Here is a 25015-nt window from a genome sequence, read left to right on the forward strand (position 1 = left end):
CTGCTTTGTTGTTTATAACATAAAATTAACCAACCCACAAATTATACTTCCATATGCCAATAATATCCAGAACAATAAATGTTTTGAAATAGAAAATGAAAATAATGGCATGTTAAACTTTTTACATATCACAATTCAAAGATATGATAATTTTATCACTTTTAAAAAATACATTGAACCATGTGACATTGGAAAAGTCATCAATTTCTATTCCAGCACACCTAAATACCATATTTACTTGCATATAAGGGGAGGTTTTTATCCATTTTTCACTGCTTCAAAAACCTAGGTCATCCTATATATACAAGCAAAGGATTCTTTTCGTTTTTGTATAATTTTTGTAAACTATGTATTCGCATATTTTACCAGATTCTCACCTTCTGGTATTTAAAAACAAAAGTATTTTATCTGGATCATTTGAATCCTTCTTGTGTATTGTCAGGAATAAAGATGAATAGCAATAGAAAAAGCAAAGCTTTTGAATTGAATTCCAGATTGAAATTCCAAAATCACACAGGAGCCTGATATAAGTTTTAATTCATTCCTACATAAAACATATGATTATTTGGAAATTTGAAGAATCTCATAAGTGTAATCGACAAAGAGTGAATTAGACTGTTAAGAATTGGCAAAAAAGGTTCTCGATTGTCCAACTATACATGAACAAATTATATTGCTGATTTTACAAGATTTTTCCTTGAAGTTTAAAATGCCAGTAATTTTTCAGGACAATGTGAGCATTTATGTGCATTTGATATTTTATTTGATATTTGATATTTTATTTGTTATTAAATAAAATAAAATTAGAATTGTATTAATAAATCTAATTTTCTTTATTTTGATTTTTAAAGTCACACCTCATCCTATATGCAAGATCATCTTATATTAGAGTAAATACAGTATATAAAAAAGAACATATTCAAATATGTATATAAACAAAATTATGTACAAGTGATATAACAGATCAAAACATAGAAATTGCGCATATATACCACATTTTTCAAATTAAATAACTACCCAACAAAATTATTAATAAACAGCTATATAATGACACAATAAAACAACCAAATGCCTAAAACACAAATAATTTATAGAAAACTAAATTATACCCCAATAATTTTTGAAAACATCCAAAACATATTAACACCATATAATATCATTCTAGTCCCTACACTGAATAATGAAATCAAAAATTCTTAAAAATCAAAGAATCAATTAATAGTAAAATAGATGTAACTTGTTAAATAATAATTTGGTTTACAGCTTCACTTGCACTTGTCAATGAAAATATTATTACATAGGCGAGATGAGTAGAATGTTAAAAATTAGAATAAGGCTGTGAAGTATAATTACATCAACTCAGCAGCCACCACAAACTGCAATCATGCCAGTTGCATAATCTCACTTGACAGCATCAAAATTCTTAAAAAAGAAAATTTATTATTAAAAGAAAATTTTTTGAACATATTAAAATTATTAAAATAAACAAAATTCATAGAATGGATTTAAACATAGGCACTGTCATCAGTGAGATCTGGCAACTATTACTCCCAAAATAAAAGGAGTCTATTTTAAGATGTTCTTCCTTCTCCACCCCATTTTAATCCACTGTATTATACAAAATTTATCAGACTTCCTGATAAACATACAGTGAAAGCTTTTACACCTTGCTTATAACCAGTTTTTATTTGTTTTTATTGGTTTTAAGGATTTTATGTTTTTACTACTTTTATTATTCAAATTTTTTATACATTTTATCCAAAATGTTTTTATTTTTACAGGTATACCCTTGTATTATTTTTAACATTTTATTACATTTATTTATTTACTTATTTTTTAATTTATTTCAGTTTTACTTATTTTATCCCACAGTTTTAATAATTAGTTATTCCAGCTGTCATTATAATTTCTTTTAGGTAATTATATTTTGAAAATTTTTTGTATGCATATGTTAAATATAATTTAATACATTCTGTAATTTCTTACATATTTTATTATGTATATTGGTAAAAACTAAGAATTGAAGGGGCATAGAGCCCAAAATGCATATCCATTCTAAATTATAGAAAATAAATCTACATTTTCCATCAAAGGAAGTGTTCCTGTATAATTTGTTCTCAATAGCAATTTTATACTAAGTTCTGAAGGACATATTTTTTGTTTTAAATTCATTTTAATACTTCAGGATTTGTTATAGGAGATGGAAATCAAATATTTTTAAGCAATACCTGTAATAATTGGATACATAAATAATAAACAAATGTTATATCAACATAATATTTTAAATTAGACTTAAATATTCAAAACTTTATCAATTTTCAAGAACACTTTGTTTGAAATGTAATGATTCATATAAATTATAAACTGTCCAAAGTTATATCATCATAAAAAAACAATGTCCTTCCTTAATTGCTTAAATAAAAAAAATGACGACAAATCTTATTACTTAAGTTCTAAGATGAAAAAAATGTACAAAAATATCATGTAATCAAGATATCTTGATTGTGTGATAATTTCATTCAGAGAGTCCTTGCCTTTCTAGTTAGCCTTAGCTTGGCTTCTACTTGCTTTTTCTCTTACATCTTATTTTATTATTACTTTTTACAATTATGTCTAATTCTTTATTCATGATAATAAACTGGCAAAAAAAACTGTCAGCTAATTTGTAACTAGAAGCTTAAATCCACAATTTCCAACTATTGTTGATGGCATTTTCCAATTTGGACACCATGTTTTGTTTGCACTGTCATTCATTCTGGGTATTCATAAAGAAGAAAAATAAAGTGTCAAAAAAAAAGCACTTTTTGTCACTAAAATAACTGTTTGCTCTGAGGCCTGAGAGTACACACACTTCTCTCTTAATTCTGTAATATTGTGGCTTTTTTTCTTGATTAGCCTAGAAAAAATTTATCTACCCCCCTTTTTTTAAAAGTATTTCTATTCAAAATTAAGTAGATTTGAAGAATTTAAGCATCATATTTTCATAAGAAAATATTTAACTTCTTAGTTAAATATTTTAAGTATCAGACACACCTTGTGTAGGCAATTCAAATTTTATCTTAACTCCTCCTTAATGTTGCCAATTTGTGGGAAACTTCCCTTTTTGTGGGAATTTTCAATTAAATGGGAAAATGGAAAATTTTAATAAAAATTGGGAGATTTGACCTTAATTTATTTTTTGTTACCAACAAATAGAAATATTAGGGATGCAGGCTGCATTAGTAATTTTTCTCTCTTTCTAATCCAGAGGATAAAACTATACATCTTAGGCATAAGTCTTTTGGTAAATGCCATTTTGGAAATTGAAGGAAAATTGTTATTTAATAAATTGCAATTTCATTTCACTTCTTTAATATTAAATTTTAGGTGAAATGAATTATAGCTCAGATTCTGATTCCTCAACTAAATTAAAAAGACTTTAAAAAATGAGCTTCTCAAAGAGATGCAGTTTTTAGATTTACAAATTTCTCTAATTAAAGACTTATTTTAAAGATTCATCAATATTCAAAATGTTGGTTTAGAGTGAAGAAATTTAAAACTATTAGAAGATAAATTTATTAAAAGCTTTAACTTTTTGAAGAGTTATGGAACAAAATGGAAATATAAAGGATTTTGATAACAAACCAGGTTTCAAACATAAATTAGCTGTTTTTATTTTAGTGTTTCCACATACAAATTCCAAAGTAGGAAGGACTTTTTCTATTGTAAATGATGTGAAAATAAAAAAACAAAAAACAATGTAATCAGATAGGTGTACTGTAATTATCCATTTAATTTATTCACATATCTGAACAAATGGATTTTATAGAATGGTTTAAACTAGGTACATTTGAGGGGAACGCACTGTACTTTGTTGGTCAATAATAGAAAATTGCATTTTGCACATCATTTAGTATGTCATTCTTTATTTTCATGATAATGGCAACAATAAGTTCATTTTGAATTTTTAAGCACATATTTTATACTGTAGGCTTTATAGCCAAAGTCAAAACAATATTAATTAATCAATCTAACACTTTTCTCCAATAATCTTCTTCAATTTGTTTTTCATAAAATTCATTTATAGTTCCATGCTTTTTAAAGTTCAAAAACCAAAAAAAAAAAAACTTTGCTTATGTGCAGAATTAACTTTATTTCTTTAAATTTCTCTACTTAGATTGTGCCAATATCATTGCAAACATTCATTCAATCTGTAAATTTATCTTCAAATAACCAGCAGAGTTTACAATAGCATTTTTTTCATTTTTTAAATAAAGTTGAATAGCAAAGCCACAATCTTAAAATCTTAAATCCAGATTTCTTTTTGTGATAGAAGAAAACATAAAAAAGCTTTATCTTTGGTCTCATTATTGAACTTCAATTTACAATTTGCAAACATACATTCCCACTGTCATTTGTCTGTCTGTCCATACATCCTTTGTTAATCTTCAGAATGGAGTTAATGGTTGAAAATTGAGACCTGATGCAGAGAGCTTAGGGACTAGAGATCCTGAATAACTGTATAAACTTCCAGTCTAGATCAGAAGTCAGGTGATTTCAATTGAAAAGTTTCTTGAAAAGTGAGTTATTGATAGATACATGAAAATCAAGACCAGATACAGAAAGCTTCTTTTTCAATTAAAATATGATTAAAAATTACAGTCTGGCATTGTAACAATATCACAAGTAATTGCTTGTTTTTATTTTCTTTTAAAATTTCATCATCATCATCATTTTAGTTCTTATCTGCAAGTTTGCTGCAAGCTCTCTCATTATTTTCATTTTCAACTTTATCTTCACTTTTTGAATTACATTTGTTCTTATTTGTAAAACTTGTTACAAGTATGTTGCTCCTTTGGTTGAAAAAAGAAGTCAGTTTTAGTAATTTTGAAACTTTCTCATTGTCCTCTCTTTCAATTTTATACTTTTGCATTTAGATGTTTTTTTCTTGTTCAATGTTTTTTCAATTTAACACTTTTAGAATAAAAATTATTAGTTAAATGTCTATTACTAATCTGTAAATAATATTAAACTTTCTTAAATACTACTAAGCAATATTTTATATTGTTGATCTCAATTTAATAACAATAATTTTAAGTCCTCACATTTACAATTTAAGTCCTCAAACATGTAAAGAGCTTACTGGACCCTGTTGGTCCAGTAAGCTCTTTACATGTTTGGGTCTGGAGACAAGTAACTTCCTGTCTCACAATTACACAAATGTGCATTATTTAATCAATTTATATATAATATAATTTGATCTTTCAAAATATTATTTTATGTAAATGTTATTTCAAAAGAATGAGGTCAAATATTAAACTAAAAAAATCTAATAATTAGAAAACATTATTATGTGACATCAGACTTATTTCAAATTTTGCAACCATAGAGAAACGAGGAAGGAGGAAAATTATAGCAGTCTATTTTAGATGTTGAATGCTTATTATTAATAACAAAAAAAAAAAAATGTTCAAAATAAATATTTTTAACCAAATACCAATGCTGTGAAATTTAATAAATATAAATTTACATACCAATATATTAGCTAAATCTGATTAATTTTGATTAAATCAAACCTGATGTTATCTTCCTTAAAACATGCATTTAATTAAATTAAAGTTTAAAAAAACACACACACATACAATTTGAATCTTCTTATAAATTTAGATAATTCAAAGTTAGTATATCTCATATTTTGAAAATGAAACATAATCTGAGAAACTGGCATGTAGTCAACTGATTTATAGAATGGATGCAATCTGGAGATTCCCTGAAAAGTACATGTTCTTTAATTAAACTCACAGAACATAGATAAAATTATCACTCTTTATAGTTTTAGTGACATTTGGGTCTGCATAGTACAGTTGTTTAGCTATGTTTTTAAAACATGGTGATGAGCATGTGATGAGCATGGAACAAACACAAGTTTATTGAAATAACCTGTAGGTTATCTGCATATAATTCTGATAAGCTAAAAAATGTTTACAACTAAAATAAGATTAATTTTAATATAATAACTATTTTAAAAATTAGAATTATAGAAGAAGCAATATAGCAGCAATGGAATGGAAAATCATTTCAGAAATTAAGTAACATCATATATACAATTGTTTATTAACAATTTCACTTTACAATACACAGATTTATAGAACAAATTGATACATGATATTTTCACTAATTGTTGTATCAATCTAATTATCAGTGTATGTATATTTATTACTATTATTATCTGGTTTGTTTATAGCCTTTTTTTCTCAATATAAATAGATCATAAATATTTTTATTAACCATTATAAAAAGTACACATTTGATCTTGATAAAAAATTAGATGACTCTCTCTCAAATTCATGTTGAGATAGAATAAATGTATCAATAACAAAATTGATCTGTACATTCAGCATAAAAATCACAAAATGAATATTTTCTGAATAATACCAAAGACAGATTTTCTATATCTTTATTTCCTTTGATATACAGGTAATGTTTATTAACAAACCATTAAAACTTAATTCTGATAATACATTTTTCATGGATTAAATAGTCTTGTCTTAATAGATTTCATATGAATTTTATAAAACTGATAACTTAATTTTAAATAAGCATTAATAAAAATGGAAAAAGATGACATTATAATAATAAAGGTAAAATATTAATTTTGTTCAAATTTTTAATATTTTATCCATTTATATGGGTATAATATCTAATCAATCTGATAATATACTTATAATCTTCAGTATCTTTTCTATTGATAGGCTGTCCTTTCTCATCTCAATTTTAATCTTCTTAACATAAATTATTTTTGAAGTGTTTTTAACATTAAATTAAAACTTATCTATCATTTAAAATTTATAAATAAAATAATTTTTTAATTGTTTCTCATAAATAATAAATTTATAATTAATTTATTCAACTTTTCTAATTCAAACAGAAATTAACAAAATATTAATATAAAATATTTAAAACATACTCAGCACAATTTAAATCAGAATGACAATATTTTGATCTTGATTCTATCTTAGTAGTAGCAGGTGCTTGTTCCCAAGTTATATTAGCTCCACTAATTCTTGAATTGTTGTAAGACTGTTCTTTAGCTCTAAATTAAAAATTATAAAATTTCATTAACAATCATTTTATGTTATATAGAATACATAGCTGTGAACAAATAAAAAAATAAATACTGAATAAAAAAAGTACTTCACACACACACACACACACACACACACAAAAATATATATATATTTTTTTCTAGCATTTTCAACTAAACAATATGAAATGAAATAATAAAATAAATAAATGAATAATAATTATACAGTAGGTAATGAATTAATTATACATAAGAATATTATAATGCTTTACACCACAGTAATTCAAAACAAAAAACTCTACATTTTACTGATATTTAAACTACTGATTTGTGAAATTCATGATTAAAACTGCATAACAAAAAGCTTAAAGGCTAACAATCCAATAACTCCATGTATTCATAATTATAAAATAAAAAATATAGAAAAATAGGCTTTATATAGATATATCACTTAATTTTTTACTTCATTATTTCTTTATATGATATCTGAATTAATAAATGTATATTGATATTTAGTTTTAATAGCTTGAACTGGCTTTGATGTAAACATTAACATTTAAATTACTTTGCTTTCTTCATTCTAAAGTTCAACTGACTGTAATGTGCACTTGATTTGAGCAATCTAAACCTGACAAAAGATAGCCAAAAAATGTAATACATGCCCTATATCAAAAACACAGCCACAAAAGTTAATGTATTTAAACCACAATTAAATGAATATTTTGAAAAGTATTTTATTTTCATGTTTGCAGTGGTTCACAATGCCCTGATAATGGACTCATTTATGACTCCATTATCAGGGTCTGTGGACCAAAATGAAATCACATTCAAAATTACCATATGATCAATGTTTTAACAGTGAGATTTCATGTCATTGTGCACAAGCATGAAATTTACCAGACACTTAGTATCATACTGAAATATTTGCATAAATGTTCTTCAGCATAGTGAATAACTCTGCTTAAGAACAACTTTATAGAAGATTCATCTGCTGAACATCACTCACTTGGGTTGCTGTATTTCAAAAGATCATCAAACTGTTCCAAAACCAAAACTAAAGTAGCAGGTGAGATATGCACTATGTTTATAGCAATATCATATATAATATATGCAAATTGACAAACAGAATGAAGAGCAAACAACAAACAAAACTGCATTAAATCAATTATTTACCCAATTCTAATGTGCACCAAACTTTTGAGACCAGAAAAGTCCAAAGAAAGGTGTGCATTAGAATTAAGAAAACACAGTAATATTTATCTTGAATCAATACAATCCAACTGTTGTAAATGTAACTAACAATAGTAATTAATCATCATAAAATTATTTAAATTACTCTTCTAATTGATATTGATTAATAATATGTCTGTAAATACTTTATGAAAGTTTGTTTTATTTAAGAAAAGTAATATGATGATTAATTAAAAGAATTCTTATCTAATTTTATACATTTTTAAAAAAATGCTGTAATTTACTGATTTTTATATTACATTTATTTATTATGAATATCTAATGATAAATTATGAATAAAAAACAAAATATGAAACAGAAAAGTGTTTTCATGTCATTTTTGTCATTTGTAAAATGATCAACCATTCTTTTGAATAAACAAAATTGTAAGTTAGAAAATAAAATTATATACTGTAATTCAAAATACCATAATTTACTTTTATATACTTAAAACATTTGCTAAACAAAGTAACTTACCTACTCAAAATCTTTAGGAGGTTGCAGTATAATGGTTATTTTTCAGTATGATTAATATGATTCTGCTTCAAACAAATTTATTAATTGATCAGATCACATTTTCCAAATACAGTAGACCCCCCTATAACACAGTAGATAATTCCGTGTTATATGAATTCCATGTTGTATGAGTCACTTAGATTTTACAAATATGTGAGCCGTTAACAGCCCAGCACACTTATTTGTAAAATCTAAGTGACTTGTACAACATGGAATTATCTACCATGTTATAGGGGGGTCTACTGTAAAACCAATTTTACTAGTGTTATTTCTTTAAAACACTGTGTATATAGTTTATTTTTGTGTATTAAAGTTTCAAATAATTATTTTTCACAAAATATAAAAAACAAACTAATTAAAAACTGAAAAATGTTTCAAAAACTAAATATATTAAGATTTAAATAGATATTCACTTATTAACTACTGCTTCAGATTAAAATTTTTGCAATCTACATAGTGCTGCTTCTTTCAATGGTTATTCATTTTTTTGTGAATATAATTGAAAAAAAATTCAAATGAATTAAGTTTCATTGACAGTTGAAACATTAAACTATTTTCTTAGCTTCTTGTCTATTGAAACTATCTTGCAGCAAATTTTATAACTAATTTAAAATTACTTACTAAAATCAGTTTAAAATTGAAAAACTGTTTTTAAATCAAACATAAGAGTAAATATAATTAGTATTAACATTATTATTGAAAAAAAGTATATTTTTTAGAACAAGATTGCAAATTTTACATTTAGATTCTATCAATTACATTTAAGCTAAATTTTGTGTGTGAATGTTTTTTTTTTGTTAAACTAATTTCTGTAAATCTTTGAAAAGTTTATCTCCATAAAAAATTATTTCATATGTTCTAAAATTATATACATTTTAAAGAATCAGAAGTTGATTTTATTGGTTGTTCCTTGTACAAGTTTTAATTAAATTAATTAAATAAAATATTAATTTTTGAAATTATTTTATGTTTAACTTGTAACAAAAATAAATTTGCCTTTTATTCTGTTCAGCAATAAAAACGTGGAAGCTAAGGCAAATACCTGCTATTCTGAAATGTGTTAAAAATTTTTCAGGATTGTTTGGCCAGTTATGCTGAGTCTGGTCCATTCCTCACTATGCAGCCATTCCACTGTAAACTTGACTGATCCCATGATGGGAATGATAGAAAAAAACTCTTCTAAAGTTCATAGAGTAGACAGTAATTAAAAGCGGTCAATAATCAGACATTTGAAATATAATAGAGCATCAATTATCCAAATGCTGATCAACAAAAACATCGGTTAACCAAAAGCATTCCAGTCAGACTGTCGTGCTGAATCGAACGTTTTTGATACTAGATTAACTTCTAAAGTATAATTTTTTTTTGTTTTATATTTTTCAATCATCTAGTTTGTTTTTAATTTTTTACTAGTGGAGCCTGCAGATAAGCAAGATTATAATGAAGCTGAAAACTCATTGCTCTTATTTGCCATAAAGTGAATTTTGACAACCAAAACTAATTATACACATTTAAAATTACCCTAGCTAACGTAAAATATTTTTTTTTGTTTTATATTATTTCATCATCTAGTTTGTTTTTAATTTTTTACTAGTGGAGCCTGCAGATAAGCAAGATTATAATGAAGCTGAAAATTTTGTACCATGTTTAGATACATTATTTATCATTGTGTTACAATTATTATACAGTAGGCTATATGAGCAGTAGACTATACTTTATAAGATTTGTTTAAGTATATTCTATGGTGTTTGCTTAATGGTGTATTTCTCGGAATGTATTCCCGTCGTTAAGGGCTCAAACCTGTATTAATATAAGTCCAGAAAGTGTACACTTTACCGTCAGTGTGGCGTTTTCAGTTTTGCTATGAACAAGTTTAAAAATGACGTCAAGTTGACGTAAAAATGTACACTTTCTGGAAGCCTTATTCATGTGGTCATATAAATGTATTGATAAATATAGAGTTTAGTATCAATATTTTAACTTATCTAAAATAATGAATATATTTCTTAGTAGTTCTTTCAAGAATCTTTATTTAACAAAATACATACTTCATATTCTTCTATAAATAATGATTATATACAAAAAACAAAAGTTGTANTTAGTTATTCCAGCTGTCATTATAATTTCTTTTAGGTAATTATATTTTGAAAATTTTTTGTATGCATATGTTAAATATAATTTAATACATTCTGTAATTTCTTACATATTTTATTATGTATATTGGTAAAAACTAAGAATTGAAGGGGCATAGAGCCCAAAATGCATATCCATTCTAAATTATAGAAAATAAATCTACATTTTCCATCAAAGGAAGTGTTCCTGTATAATTTGTTCTCAATAGCAATTTTATACTAAGTTCTGAAGGACATATTTTTTGTTTTAAATTCATTTTAATACTTCAGGATTTGTTATAGGAGATGGAAATCAAATATTTTTAAGCAATACCTGTAATAATTGGATACATAAATAATAAACAAATGTTATATCAACATAATATTTTAAATTAGACTTAAATATTCAAAACTTTATCAATTTTCAAGAACACTTTGTTTGAAATGTAATGATTCATATAAATTATAAACTGTCCAAAGTTATATCATCATAAAAAAACAATGTCCTTCCTTAATTGCTTAAATAAAAAAAATGACGACAAATCTTATTACTTAAGTTCTAAGATGAAAAAAATGTACAAAAATATCATGTAATCAAGATATCTTGATTGTGTGATAATTTCATTCAGAGAGTCCTTGCCTTTCTAGTTAGCCTTAGCTTGGCTTCTACTTGCTTTTTCTCTTACATCTTATTTTATTATTACTTTTTACAATTATGTCTAATTCTTTATTCATGATAATAAACTGGCAAAAAAAACTGTCAGCTAATTTGTAACTAGAAGCTTAAATCCACAATTTCCAACTATTGTTGATGGCATTTTCCAATTTGGACACCATGTTTTGTTTGCACTGTCATTCATTCTGGGTATTCATAAAGAAGAAAAATAAAGTGTCAAAAAAAAAGCACTTTTTGTCACTAAAATAACTGTTTGCTCTGAGGCCTGAGAGTACACACACTTCTCTCTTAATTCTGTAATATTGTGGCTTTTTTTCTTGATTAGCCTAGAAAAAATTTATCTACCCCCCTTTTTTTTAAAAGTATTTCTATTCAAAATTAAGTAGATTTGAAGAATTTAAGCATCATATTTTCATAAGAAAATATTTAACTTCTTAGTTAAATATTTTAAGTATCAGACACACCTTGTGTAGGCAATTCAAATTTTATCTTAACTCCTCCTTAATGTTGCCAATTTGTGGGAAACTTCCCTTTTTGTGGGAATTTTCAATTAAATGGGAAAATGGAAAATTTTAATAAAAATTGGGAGATTTGACCTTAATTTATTTTTTGTTACCAACAAATAGAAATATTAGGGATGCAGGCTGCATTAGTAATTTTTCTCTCTTTCTAATCCAGAGGATAAAACTATACATCTTAGGCATAAGTCTTTTGGTAAATGCCATTTTGGAAATTGAAGGAAAATTGTTATTTAATAAATTGCAATTTCATTTCACTTCTTTAATATTAAATTTTAGGTGAAATGAATTATAGCTCAGATTCTGATTCCTCAACTAAATTAAAAAGACTTTAAAAAATGAGCTTCTCAAAGAGATGCAGTTTTTAGATTTACAAATTTCTCTAATTAAAGACTTATTTTAAAGATTCATCAATATTCAAAATGTTGGTTTAGAGTGAAGAAATTTAAAACTATTAGAAGATAAATTTATTAAAAGCTTTAACTTTTTGAAGAGTTATGGAACAAAATGGAAATATAAAGGATTTTGATAACAAACCAGGTTTCAAACATAAATTAGCTGTTTTTATTTTAGTGTTTCCACATACAAATTCCAAAGTAGGAAGGACTTTTTCTATTGTAAATGATGTGAAAATAAAAAAACAAAAAACAATGTAATCAGATAGGTGTACTGTAATTATCCATTTAATTTATTCACATATCTGAACAAATGGATTTTATAGAATGGTTTAAACTAGGTACATTTGAGGGGAACGCACTGTACTTTGTTGGTCAATAATAGAAAATTGCATTTTGCACATCATTTAGTATGTCATTCTTTATTTTCATGATAATGGCAACAATAAGTTCATTTTGAATTTTTAAGCACATATTTTATACTGTAGGCTTTATAGCCAAAGTCAAAACAATATTAATTAATCAATCTAACACTTTTCTCCAATAATCTTCTTCAATTTGTTTTTCATAAAATTCATTTATAGTTCCATGCTTTTTAAAGTTCAAAAACCAAAAAAAAAAAAACTTTGCTTATGTGCAGAATTAACTTTATTTCTTTAAATTTCTCTACTTAGATTGTGCCAATATCATTGCAAACATTCATTCAATCTGTAAATTTATCTTCAAATAACCAGCAGAGTTTACAATAGCATTTTTTTCATTTTTTAAATAAAGTTGAATAGCAAAGCCACAATCTTAAAATCTTAAATCCAGATTTCTTTTTGTGATAGAAGAAAACATAAAAAAGCTTTATCTTTGGTCTCATTATTGAACTTCAATTTACAATTTGCAAACATACATTCCCACTGTCATTTGTCTGTCTGTCCATACATCCTTTGTTAATCTTCAGAATGGAGTTAATGGTTGAAAATTGAGACCTGATGCAGAGAGCTTAGGGACTAGAGATCCTGAATAACTGTATAAACTTCCAGTCTAGATCAGAAGTCAGGTGATTTCAATTGAAAAGTTTCTTGAAAAGTGAGTTATTGATAGATACATGAAAATCAAGACCAGATACAGAAAGCTTCTTTTTCAATTAAAATATGATTAAAAATTACAGTCTGGCATTGTAACAATATCACAAGTAATTGCTTGTTTTTATTTTCTTTTAAAATTTCATCATCATCATCATTTTAGTTCTTATCTGCAAGTTTGCTGCAAGCTCTCTCATTATTTTCATTTTCAACTTTATCTTCACTTTTTGAATTACATTTGTTCTTATTTGTAAAACTTGTTACAAGTATGTTGCTCCTTTGGTTGAAAAAAGAAGTCAGTTTTAGTAATTTTGAAACTTTCTCATTGTCCTCTCTTTCAATTTTATACTTTTGCATTTAGATGTTTTTTTCTTGTTCAATGTTTTTTCAATTTAACACTTTTAGAATAAAAATTATTAGTTAAATGTCTATTACTAATCTGTAAATAATATTAAACTTTCTTAAATACTACTAAGCAATATTTTATATTGTTGATCTCAATTTAATAACAATAATTTTAAGTCCTCACATTTACAATTTAAGTCCTCAAACATGTAAAGAGCTTACTGGACCCTGTTGGTCCAGTAAGCTCTTTACATGTTTGGGTCTGGAGACAAGTAACTTCCTGTCTCACAATTACACAAATGTGCATTATTTAATCAATTTATATATAATATAATTTGATCTTTCAAAATATTATTTTATGTAAATGTTATTTCAAAAGAATGAGGTCAAATATTAAACTAAAAAAATCTAATAATTAGAAAACATTATTATGTGACATCAGACTTATTTCAAATTTTGCAACCATAGAGAAACGAGGAAGGAGGAAAATTATAGCAGTCTATTTTAGATGTTGAATGCTTATTATTAATAACAAAAAAAAAAAAATGTTCAAAATAAATATTTTTAACCAAATACCAATGCTGTGAAATTTAATAAATATAAATTTACATACCAATATATTAGCTAAATCTGATTAATTTTGATTAAATCAAACCTGATGTTATCTTCCTTAAAACATGCATTTAATTAAATTAAAGTTTAAAAAAACACACACACATACAATTTGAATCTTCTTATAAATTTAGATAATTCAAAGTTAGTATATCTCATATTTTGAAAATGAAACATAATCTGAGAAACTGGCATGTAGTCAACTGATTTATAGAATGGATGCAATCTGGAGATTCCCTGAAAAGTACATGTTCTTTAATTAAACTCACAGAACATAGATAAAATTATCACTCTTTATAGTTTTAGTGACATTTGGGTCTGCATAGTACAGTTGTTTAGCTATGTTTTTAAAACATGGTGATGAGCATGTGATGAGCATGGAACAAACACAAGTTTATTGAAATAACCTGTAGGTTATCTGCATATAATTCTGATAAGCTAAAAAATGTTTACAACTAAAATAAGATTAATTTTAATATAATAACTATTTTAAAAATTAGAATTATAGAAGAAGCAATATAGCAGCAATGGAATGGAAAATCATTTCAGAAATTAAGTAACATCATATATACAATTGTTTATTAACAATTTCACTTTACAATACACAGATTTATAGAACAAATTGATACATGATATTTTCACTAATTGTTGTATCAATCTAATTATCAGTGTATGTATATTTATTACTATTATTATCTGGTTTGTTTATAGCCTTTTTTTCTCAATATAAATAGATCATAAATATTTTTATTAACCATTATAAAAAGTACACATTTGATCTTGATAAAAAATTAGATGACTCTCTCTCAAATTCATGTTGAGATAGAATAAATGTATCAATAACAAAACTGATCTGTACATTCAGCATAAAAGTCACAAAATGAATATTTTCTGAATAATACCAAAGACAGATTTTCTATATCTTTATTTCCTTTGATATACAGGTAATGTTTATTAACAAACCATTAAAACTTAATTCTGATAATACATTTTTCATGGATTAAATAGTCTTGTCTTAATAGATTTCATATGAATTTTATAAAACTGATAACTTAATTTTAAATAAGCATTAATAAAAATGGAAAAAGATGACATTATAATAATAAAGGTAAAATATTAATTTTGTTCAAATTTTTAATATTTTATCCATTTATATGGGTATAATATCTAATCAATCTGATAATATACTTATAATCTTCAGTATCTTTTCTATTGATAGGCTGTCCTTTCTCATCTCAATTTTAATCTTCTTAACATAAATTATTTTTGAAGTGTTTTTAACATTAAATTAAAACTTATCTATCATTTAAAATTTATAAATAAAATAATTTTTCTCATAGCGGCAGAAAATGAAGATAAGTTTTAANCAAAAACATCGGTTAACCAAAAGCATTCCAGTCAGACTGTCGTGCTGAATCGAACGTTTTTGATACTAGATTAACTTCTAAAGTATAATTTTTTTTGTTTTTATATATTTCAATATATTTATTTTGTTTGTACAAAATAAAGAAATAATTTTTAATGATACAATAGCCACAATTATTATTATAAAAATTTTCGTTAGGCTTAACATTGACGAAAATTCAACGTGAAGCGACAAGCAACAGAGAAAAATTTAAACATGGGATATATTAATATACTATTATTGGGATATACTAATATATTATATTAATAATGTATTTTTTTGTACATAATCGATTTTCCAAACAACCCCAGTCTCCAATTGATTCAGATAATCGATGCTCTACTGTATATAAATAGATTTCAAATTTATTGAATCTAATTAATTAGTCCAAAACTAAGCAAGTGCTGTTTAGGACTCAGTGAAGCCATTCATTTTTCAAGAGATGTATTAGCACATTTGAAGATATTTGCCTTTTTTTAAAAATACTACAGAATCTCTGTCTAATCTGTTTCTTTGTGCCTCTTCTTATTTAAATACACTTTCATAATTTTGTAGTATCTCATTGCATCATGTCTCATTACTTTAATCTAAGGTTACAGAAACAAAACTACTACTATTTTAGAGTGAATATTTTAATGATGTTGAATATGTTTGAAGTAAAATATTTTTTTCAAATTTATTGCAAGTCTTCATTCATTTAATGCAAGTGATCTTCAAAAAAATGCAAATATTTGTTTAATACAATGAAAAACTTGATTTTTATTATATAAAACAAATATTTTACACCATAAAATAGTTCTACAGATTTATAAAAAATCTCTTAAAAGTTTTTTATTTCTTAAATCTGTTATTTAATAATAATGAAAATATGATTTACTCTCAATCTTGAATTTAGCAAGTTTTATCTGCAATCATTTCAAATATTTAAATAGAATTACAATTCTATTTAAATATTTATACAGTGCTAAGCATCATTTAAATTGACTAATATTTAATTTCTTCAGTTCTGAATATTAATCAGAATCATATTGCTATATTTTTAAAGTTAAAGTTTTGTGAAAATATATTTGTTAAAACAATAGATATTATATTAATAAATCTACTTATTTCATAACACATTGTAAAGTCAAATGTTTCAAATAAACATAAATAATTTTTATGTTGTATTTTTATTTTCTAATTTAAAAATAAGGATACCAAACATTTTCTCTCAGAAAAGTAAAATGAAGAAAACTTTTTCTTCTTTAAGTAGCATATGAATTTAAAAACATATGAAATGATTTATGCAAAAAGCCAAATAAGATGGTTTATTTTCTTTCTTTACAGATTTCAATGACTATTGTCAAAGTTTATTTAATTATTTTAATCATCCATTGAAAAAATTTAAAACTTTGTTTTGAAGATAATATAATATAAAAAAATAAAAACATTATTTATTTTCTTTACAGTTATTAAAAAATTCTTTAGCAAAACATCTGTTAATCATGGACATATTTTGTTTGTTTCAACTTCAGTGATATCAGAGAGAGTAGCTATATCAATATTCCAATTAAACAATAACCATAAGCATAATCACATTAATATAGAAAGTCTGAATAGATCAGAAAATTCTGAACACTTCTCAATTTATTTTCCTGTTCACTTTATGTTCACTTCTTTGAATATTTCTTTCTATAGTTTGCTTTTGGTTCTATTTTTCTCTACAGAAAATTCTTAGTATGGTTTTAATTTAACTGTTCATAAACTAAAACCTCATATTTGCTCATATATTATAAAAAAAACTTTAGTATAAAACTGACAGATAACTAATAACTGCAAAATAATTGGTTACATTATTAAAGGAAATCCTCATTAGCTCAAAATTCAGGGGACAAAATATTTGCAACTTTGAATTATCCAAGATTTTCATATTTCTATATAATATGCCAAATGCCATGTTTATTAAGGAAATGGAATATGGCTACTTATACAGAATGCTATTTTTGTTAATTAATAATAATAATAATATAAATAAACTGCAGATAAACAACACATCTGATGCAGTCATGTTGCCAGATAGGTTTATAAAAGTAAAGCAGAATTCCTCAAAATGTAGCCCAAATTATTTTTAAAGTGGCCCAAAATGTAGTAAGTCACCAAAAATTAGTAGTAGCCTAGAGCAGTGGTCATAAACCTTTCTTACCTCATGAACCTAAATCGAAATTTTGAGTCATAGACCACTATCATAAACTTTTTTACACAATACAAAAACATCTATAAAATAACAATCATTAAAGTTGCATTTCATCTGAATCTTCACAAAGCTGGTTATAAACAATTAAATAACTCCACAAAAACTTCAAAAGCACCAATACTAATATATTTAAAACAAAATATGTTGAGACAAACGTTTTTGATCCAATTAGGATCTGCTTCAGGTCATTAATGTTCAAAAGAATTAGACTGCAGGACATTTGAATTTAAATTTTAAAATTGTTGGAACAATAAAGCCTTATAACACATATACAGAAAAAAATCACATCTAGATGTTAACATTAACGTAAAAACTAAAATAAAAATTAACACAAAAATTAACAAATAATTTTTAAATCATATGTGAATTAATTGATTTCCTATTTTTTTAAATTTTGCTGAGATCATTGTAAAAGGATTGCCAAGCATGCAAGATATTCGCCTCCTCCTTAAAATTGATGCATTCCCCCCTTTAGTTTGGCTTTAAAAATTTCCAGAGCCTCTAAAGTTTTGATTTGATCCGTGCAAAGAGAGTGTCTAATGAGACTGTCTTGCTGTAGTTTAGCTTCTATGTCTGTTTCAGAAGCATATATTGCTAAGGCAGTGGCCTGTTTTTTGTGTTGTATATCATATCTATGTTTCACCAGCCGTTGTGATTTTTGCTGTATATGTGTTATAAGGCTTTACCATTCCAGCGATTTTAAAATATTTAAATTTGAACATCCTGCATCCTAATTCTTTCAAACATTAATGACCTGAAGCAGATCCTAACCGAATCGAAAATGTTTCTCAACATATTTTGTTTTAAATATATTATTGTGCTGATGCTTTTGAAGGTTTTGTGGAGTTATTTAGTTGCATTTTATTTTATTAATATGAAATTCACTTATTTAATTATAACAAATTAGTGTGAAGTTGCTGCTTGTTTGAAATAAGTCTATGGATTCCATGAAGGATGATAACTGCACTCAAATTATTTATTGACTTATTGACAACATTGTTTATTGATAACAGTCATTTCATGTTTGGTTTTAAATCTGAATAAAAAACTCCAAACAGATAAGAAAAAAGAAATCAAGCATTTTGCATTTCTTTCATAATACTTTGCATAATCTTGAGTTGATCAATGTCCAAATTTCTCCACAAACCACATTACAAATATCTGAATCTGCTACTTGCAATCCAAAAATCCAGCTGTATTTTATGAATAGAAAAAAGGGTAGTTCATATATAAGGTGAACCCAAAAATGTGTTACTGTAAAAGCAAAGCCATATTGACCAGATCAGAGTTGTTCTTGGCCTATAGCATAGAGTTATTTCAGTCTAAATAAATTAGTGAATGTACACATTGACAGTTCGGTCAGAATAGTCACTTCAAATTATGAAGTAGCCATATTTTGAATTAATTGAATTCCTTACCATGTAAATCTCTATATCCCTGGCCAAGACAAAAGTACAGTTATGAAGTAACAGGTTTTCAAACTATCCAAGTTTGAATTAACAAGGATTTCCTGTATTTAATTATCTGAAGTATTTCTAGTTTAAAAAACTTTCAAAATTAATATACATATATCTTACCTATATTTTTCAAGTTTTTTCATCATTTTAATTATCTTCTTATCTTTCTTGTGTTTAAAACTACATATAAATATCAAATTTTTAATTTTTAAATGATAAAATTTATAAATGATAGTTTAATTATTAAAATTCATAATTTCATAAACTTAATAATCTAACTAAATCCAATTTGATTTCTTGAACTTTGATCTTTTAAATTACAAAATGGTGTCAAGTTTCACTTATCTTCAAAATCACTATTTCCACTTAAAATATGAAGATTGTTTAACTTCTGCTTAAAAATTTACTTCAAATACTAATATACCTTTTAATTTTACTACAGTAGAACCTCGATTATCCGGACTAATATCAGAATCATATTGCTATATTTTTAAAGTTAAAGTTTTGTGAAAATATATTTGTTAAAACAATAGATATTATATTAATAAATCTACTTATTTCATAACACATTGTAAAGTCAAATGTTTCCAATAAACATAAATAATTTTTATGTTGTATTTTTATTTTCTAATTTAAAAATAAGGATACCAAACATTTTCTCTCAGAAAAGTAAAATGAAGAAAACTTTTTCTTCTTTAAGTAGCATATGAATTTAAAAACATATGAAATGATTTATGCAAAAAGCCAAATAAGATGGTTTATTTTCTTTCTTTACAGATTTCAATGACTATTGTCAAAGTTTATTTAATTATTTTAATCATCCATTGAAAAAATTTAAAACTTTGTTTTGAAGATAATATAATATAAAAAAATAAAAACATTATTTATTTTCTTTACAGTTATTAAAAAATTCTTTAGCAAAACATCTGTTAATCATGGACATATTTTGTTTGTTTCAACTTCAGTGATATCAGAGAGAGTAGCTATATCAATATTCCAATTAAACAATAACCATAAGCATAATCACATTAATATAGAAAGTCTGAATAGATCAGAAAATTCTGAACACTTCTCAATTTATTTTCCTGTTCACTTTATGTTCACTTCTTTGAATATTTCTTTCTATAGTTTGCTTTTGGTTCTATTTTTCTCTACAGAAAATTCTTAGTATGGTTTTAATTTAACTGTTCATAAACTAAAACCTCATATTTGCTCATATATTATAAAAAAAACTTTAGTATAAAACTGACAGATAACTAATAACTGCAAAATAATTGGTTACATTATTAAAGGAAATCCTCATTAGCTCAAAATTCAGGGGACAAAATATTTGCAACTTTGAATTATCCAAGATTTTCATATTTCTATATAATATGCCAAATGCCATGTTTATTAAGGAAATGGAATATGGCTACTTATACAGAATGCTATTTTTGTTAATTAATAATAATAATAATATAAATAAACTGCAGATAAACAGCACATCTGATGCAGTCATGTTGCCAGATAGGTTTATAAAAGTAAAGCAGAATTCCTCAAAATGTAGCCCAAATTATTTTTAAAGTGGCCCAAAATGTAGTAAGTCACCAAAAATTAGTAGTAGCCTAGAGCAGTGGTCATAAACCTTTCTTACCTCATGAACCTAAATCGAAATTTTGAGTCATAGACCACTATCATAAACTTTTTTACACAATACAAAAACATCTATAAAATAACAATCATTAAAGTTGCATTTCATCTGAATCTTCACAAAGCTGGTTATAAACAATTAAATAACTCCACAAAAACTTCAAAAGCACCAATACTAATATATTTAAAACAAAATATGTTGAGACAAACGTTTTTGATCCAATTAGGATCTGCTTCAGGTCATTAATGTTCAAAAGAATTAGACTGCAGGACATTTGAATTTAAATTTTAAAATTGTTGGAACAATAAAGCCTTATAACACATATACAGAAAAAAATCACATCTAGATGTTAACATTAACGTAAAAACTAAAATAAAAATTAACACAAAAATTAACAAATAATTTTTAAATCATATGTGAATTAATTGATTTCCTATTTTTTTTAATTTTGCTGAGATCATTGTAAAAGGATTGCCAAGCATGCAAGATATTCGCCTCCTCCTTAAAATTGATGCATTCCCCCCTTTAGTTTGGCTTTAAAAATTTCCAGAGCCTCTAAAGTTTTGATTTGATCCGTGCAAAGAGAGTGTCTAATGAGACTGTCTTGCTGTAGTTTAGCTTCTATGTCTGTTTCAGAAGCATATATTGCTAAGGCAGTGGCCTGTTTTTTGTGTTGTATATCATATCTATGTTTCACCAGCCGTTGTGATTTTTGCTGTATATGTGTTATAAGGCTTTACCATTCCAGCGATTTTAAAATATTTAAATTCGAACATCCTGCATCCTAATTCTTTCAAACATTAATGACCTGAAGCAGATCCTAACTGAATCGAAAATGTTTCTCAACATATTTTGTTTTAAATATATTATTGTGCTGATGCTTTTGAAGGTTTTGTGGAGTTATTTAGTTGCATTTTATTTTATTAATATGAAATTCACTTATTTAATTATAACAAATTAGTGTGAAGTTGCTGCTTGTTTGAAATAAGTCTATGGATTCCATGAAGGATGATAACTGCACTCAAATTATTTATTGACTTATTGACAATATTGTTTATTGATAACAGTCATTTCATGTTTGGTTTTAAATCTGAATAAAAAACTCCAAACAGATAAGAAAAAAGAAATCAAGCATTTTGCATTTCTTTCATAATACTTTGCATAATCTTGAGTTGATCAATGTCCAAATTTCTCCACAAACCACATTACAAATATCTGAATCTGCTACTTGCAATCCAAAAATCCAGCTGTATTTTATGAATAGAAAAAAGGGTAGTTCATATATAAGGTGAACCCAAAAATGTGTTACTGTAAAAGCAAAGCCATATTGACCAGATCAGAGTTGTTCTTGGCCTATAGCATAGAGTTATTTCAGTCTAAATAAATTAGTGAATGTACACATTGACAGTTCGGTCAGAATAGTCACTTCAAATTATGAAGTAGCCATATTTTGAATTAATTGAATTCCTTACCATGTAAATCTCTATATCCCTGGCCAAGACAAAAGTACAGTTATGAAGTAACAGGTTTTCAAACTATCCAAGTTTGAATTAACAAGGATTTCCTGTATTTAATTATCTGAAGTATTTCTAGTTTAAAAAACTTTCAAAATTAATAACATATATCTTACCTATATTTTTCAAGTTTTTTCATCATTTTAATTATCTTCTTATCTTTCTTGTGTTTAAAACTACATATAAATATCAAATTTTTAATTTTTAAATGATAAAATTTATAAATGATAGTTTAATTATTAAAATTCATAATTTCATAAACTTAATAATCTAACTAAATCCAATTTGATTTCTTGAACTTTGATCTTTTAAATTACAAAATGGTGTCAAGTTTCACTTATCTTCAAAATCACTATTTCCACTTAAAATATGAAGATTGTTTAACTTCTGCTTAAAAATTTACTTCAAATACTAATATACCTTTTAATTTTACTATTTAACATAGTTCTCTTGAATAATAATAAACAATAAAATGAAGAACTATGTTAGTTACCACTAAAATATGCTTGCTAAAATAATATACTACTGTAGATAAACAGTAAAATCTGAGTTCTATTTTTCAGTCAAAACATGATAGTATACCATACTAGAAGATGCCGTACTAGAAGAAGTATCAATAGCCAACACTGTAATATACAGTAGTCACCAGTGAACTTAAACCAGGCTGCAGTTAACATGCCATTCAATAGATAGGTTTAAAAAAAGTAACTTTGATTCATTACATGAATGTTTTACATAATTTAAAACAAATATACAGTAATTAATCTTTATTTTTGCTAAATATCAACTTGATATCTTGCAAGTTTAACAAAATTGAGCCAGTCAAACTTGAGTCACAGAAATCAAAAAACATAGATTGCTGCATCACTTCAGTCAATGAACATAGACCAGCCGATAATTTGCATTTAAATACTGTTACAATTGCTGTATTTCTGAAACAACTAATTATTTTAGCCTAACTTTAGCATGCAGTGATCCTGTGAATGATATAAGATGTTTTTTAGTTTTATTTACATTTACTTTGCATTTTGTCTACATTTGACAGAGGAAAAGCTGTTTCAGAAGATTTAAGGAACGCTATTATTGCTAAACACAGTTGTGGCATATTTGAAAGAGCTATTAGAAAAGAGCCAATGCTAAGCAAGAGAACAGTGCACCAGTTTATTGTTCATTATACTAACCATAGCCATGTTATCCCCAACAAAGCTGCTGGACATCAATGAAAAACTTGAAAAGTTAATGATAGGAGTTTGAAAAAAACTCATAAAAAACAACCACTGTGCCACAGCATTGGATGTAACTATAATATGAAATGATACAACTGAAAATAATGTATCTGTTTCAACAACATGCAAGAGACTGCAAGAAATGCATTTCCAGTTCTACGCAGCACATGAAAAATCTTTGCTAACAGCACATCAAAAGAAGAATGTTCTTTGGTCCACTGTACAAATGTACAGTGGGCTAAAGAACATCTTTCCTAGTCTCAACAAAAGAGGCATGAAATTCTGGGGTCTAATGAATCAAAATTTGAATTATCAGAAACAGATAAAAGCAAACATGTCATTTGATGTGACAATGAAGCTAATGATCCAGTATCATTAAAATGCTCAGTGAAGTTTCCTGCCAGCGTCATGATTTGGGGTATATGAGCACCAGTGGTATGGGTCAGTTGACATTTGTTGATGGAGCACTTGCTTCAGAACAATACATTAACATTCTACAACAGTTTTAATTCTGTCCATAGCAAAGCTATATCCAAATAGAACCTGCATTTTCCAGCAGAATGGGCCACAGGTCATACAAGTAGAAAAACAAAACACTGGCTTGCAGAAAAGAACATAGAAGTTCTTCCTTGGCATCCAACAGCCCAGATCTTTCACCAATTGAGAATGTACAAAACATTATGAAGAGACATATGTGAAAAACGTGCCCTCAAACAGTTGAAGGACTAAAAGCTTCCATCTTAACTATCTGGAATTCCATAACTGCAGATGAATGTGAACATCTAGTCAACAGCATGCCTAAATGTATGGAAGGTATTATGGTGCAAAAGCTGATGCAACAAAATATTAAACATGCAGTGGTCTATGTTCATTGACAGGATGACGCAGCAATCTATGTTTTTTTTTTATGCCTGTGACTCAAGTTTAACTGGCTCAATTTTGTTAAACTTGCAAGATATCAAGTTGATATTTAGCAAAAATAAAGATTAATTACTGAATATTTGTTTTAAA

General features: G+C 25.9%; 1 protein-coding gene across 4 annotated transcripts in view; it reads right to left on the minus strand.

The window, feature by feature from the left end:
• Positions 1–25015, minus strand: part of LOC111621428 (next to BRCA1 gene 1 protein-like) — an 85226-nt gene that overhangs the window by 19898 nt on the left and 40313 nt on the right. For 3 of the 4 annotated variants that reach the window (XM_023363571.1, XM_023363572.1, XM_023363569.1), the window contains one exon: positions 6947–7072. In XM_023363571.1, the coding sequence (XP_023219339.1) occupies positions 6947–7072 (126 nt within the window). Of the gene's footprint in view, positions 1–6946; positions 7073–19754; positions 19815–25015 lie in introns of all 4 variants that reach the window. The other variant, XM_023363570.1, reaches the window with a different exon arrangement.

The sequence above is a fragment of the Centruroides sculpturatus genome, unplaced genomic scaffold, assembly GCF_000671375.1.
Source record: "Centruroides sculpturatus isolate CEXI.00-Female unplaced genomic scaffold, Cexi_2.0 scaffold270, whole genome shotgun sequence".
Taxonomy (NCBI): Eukaryota; Metazoa; Arthropoda; class Arachnida; order Scorpiones; family Buthidae; genus Centruroides; species Centruroides sculpturatus.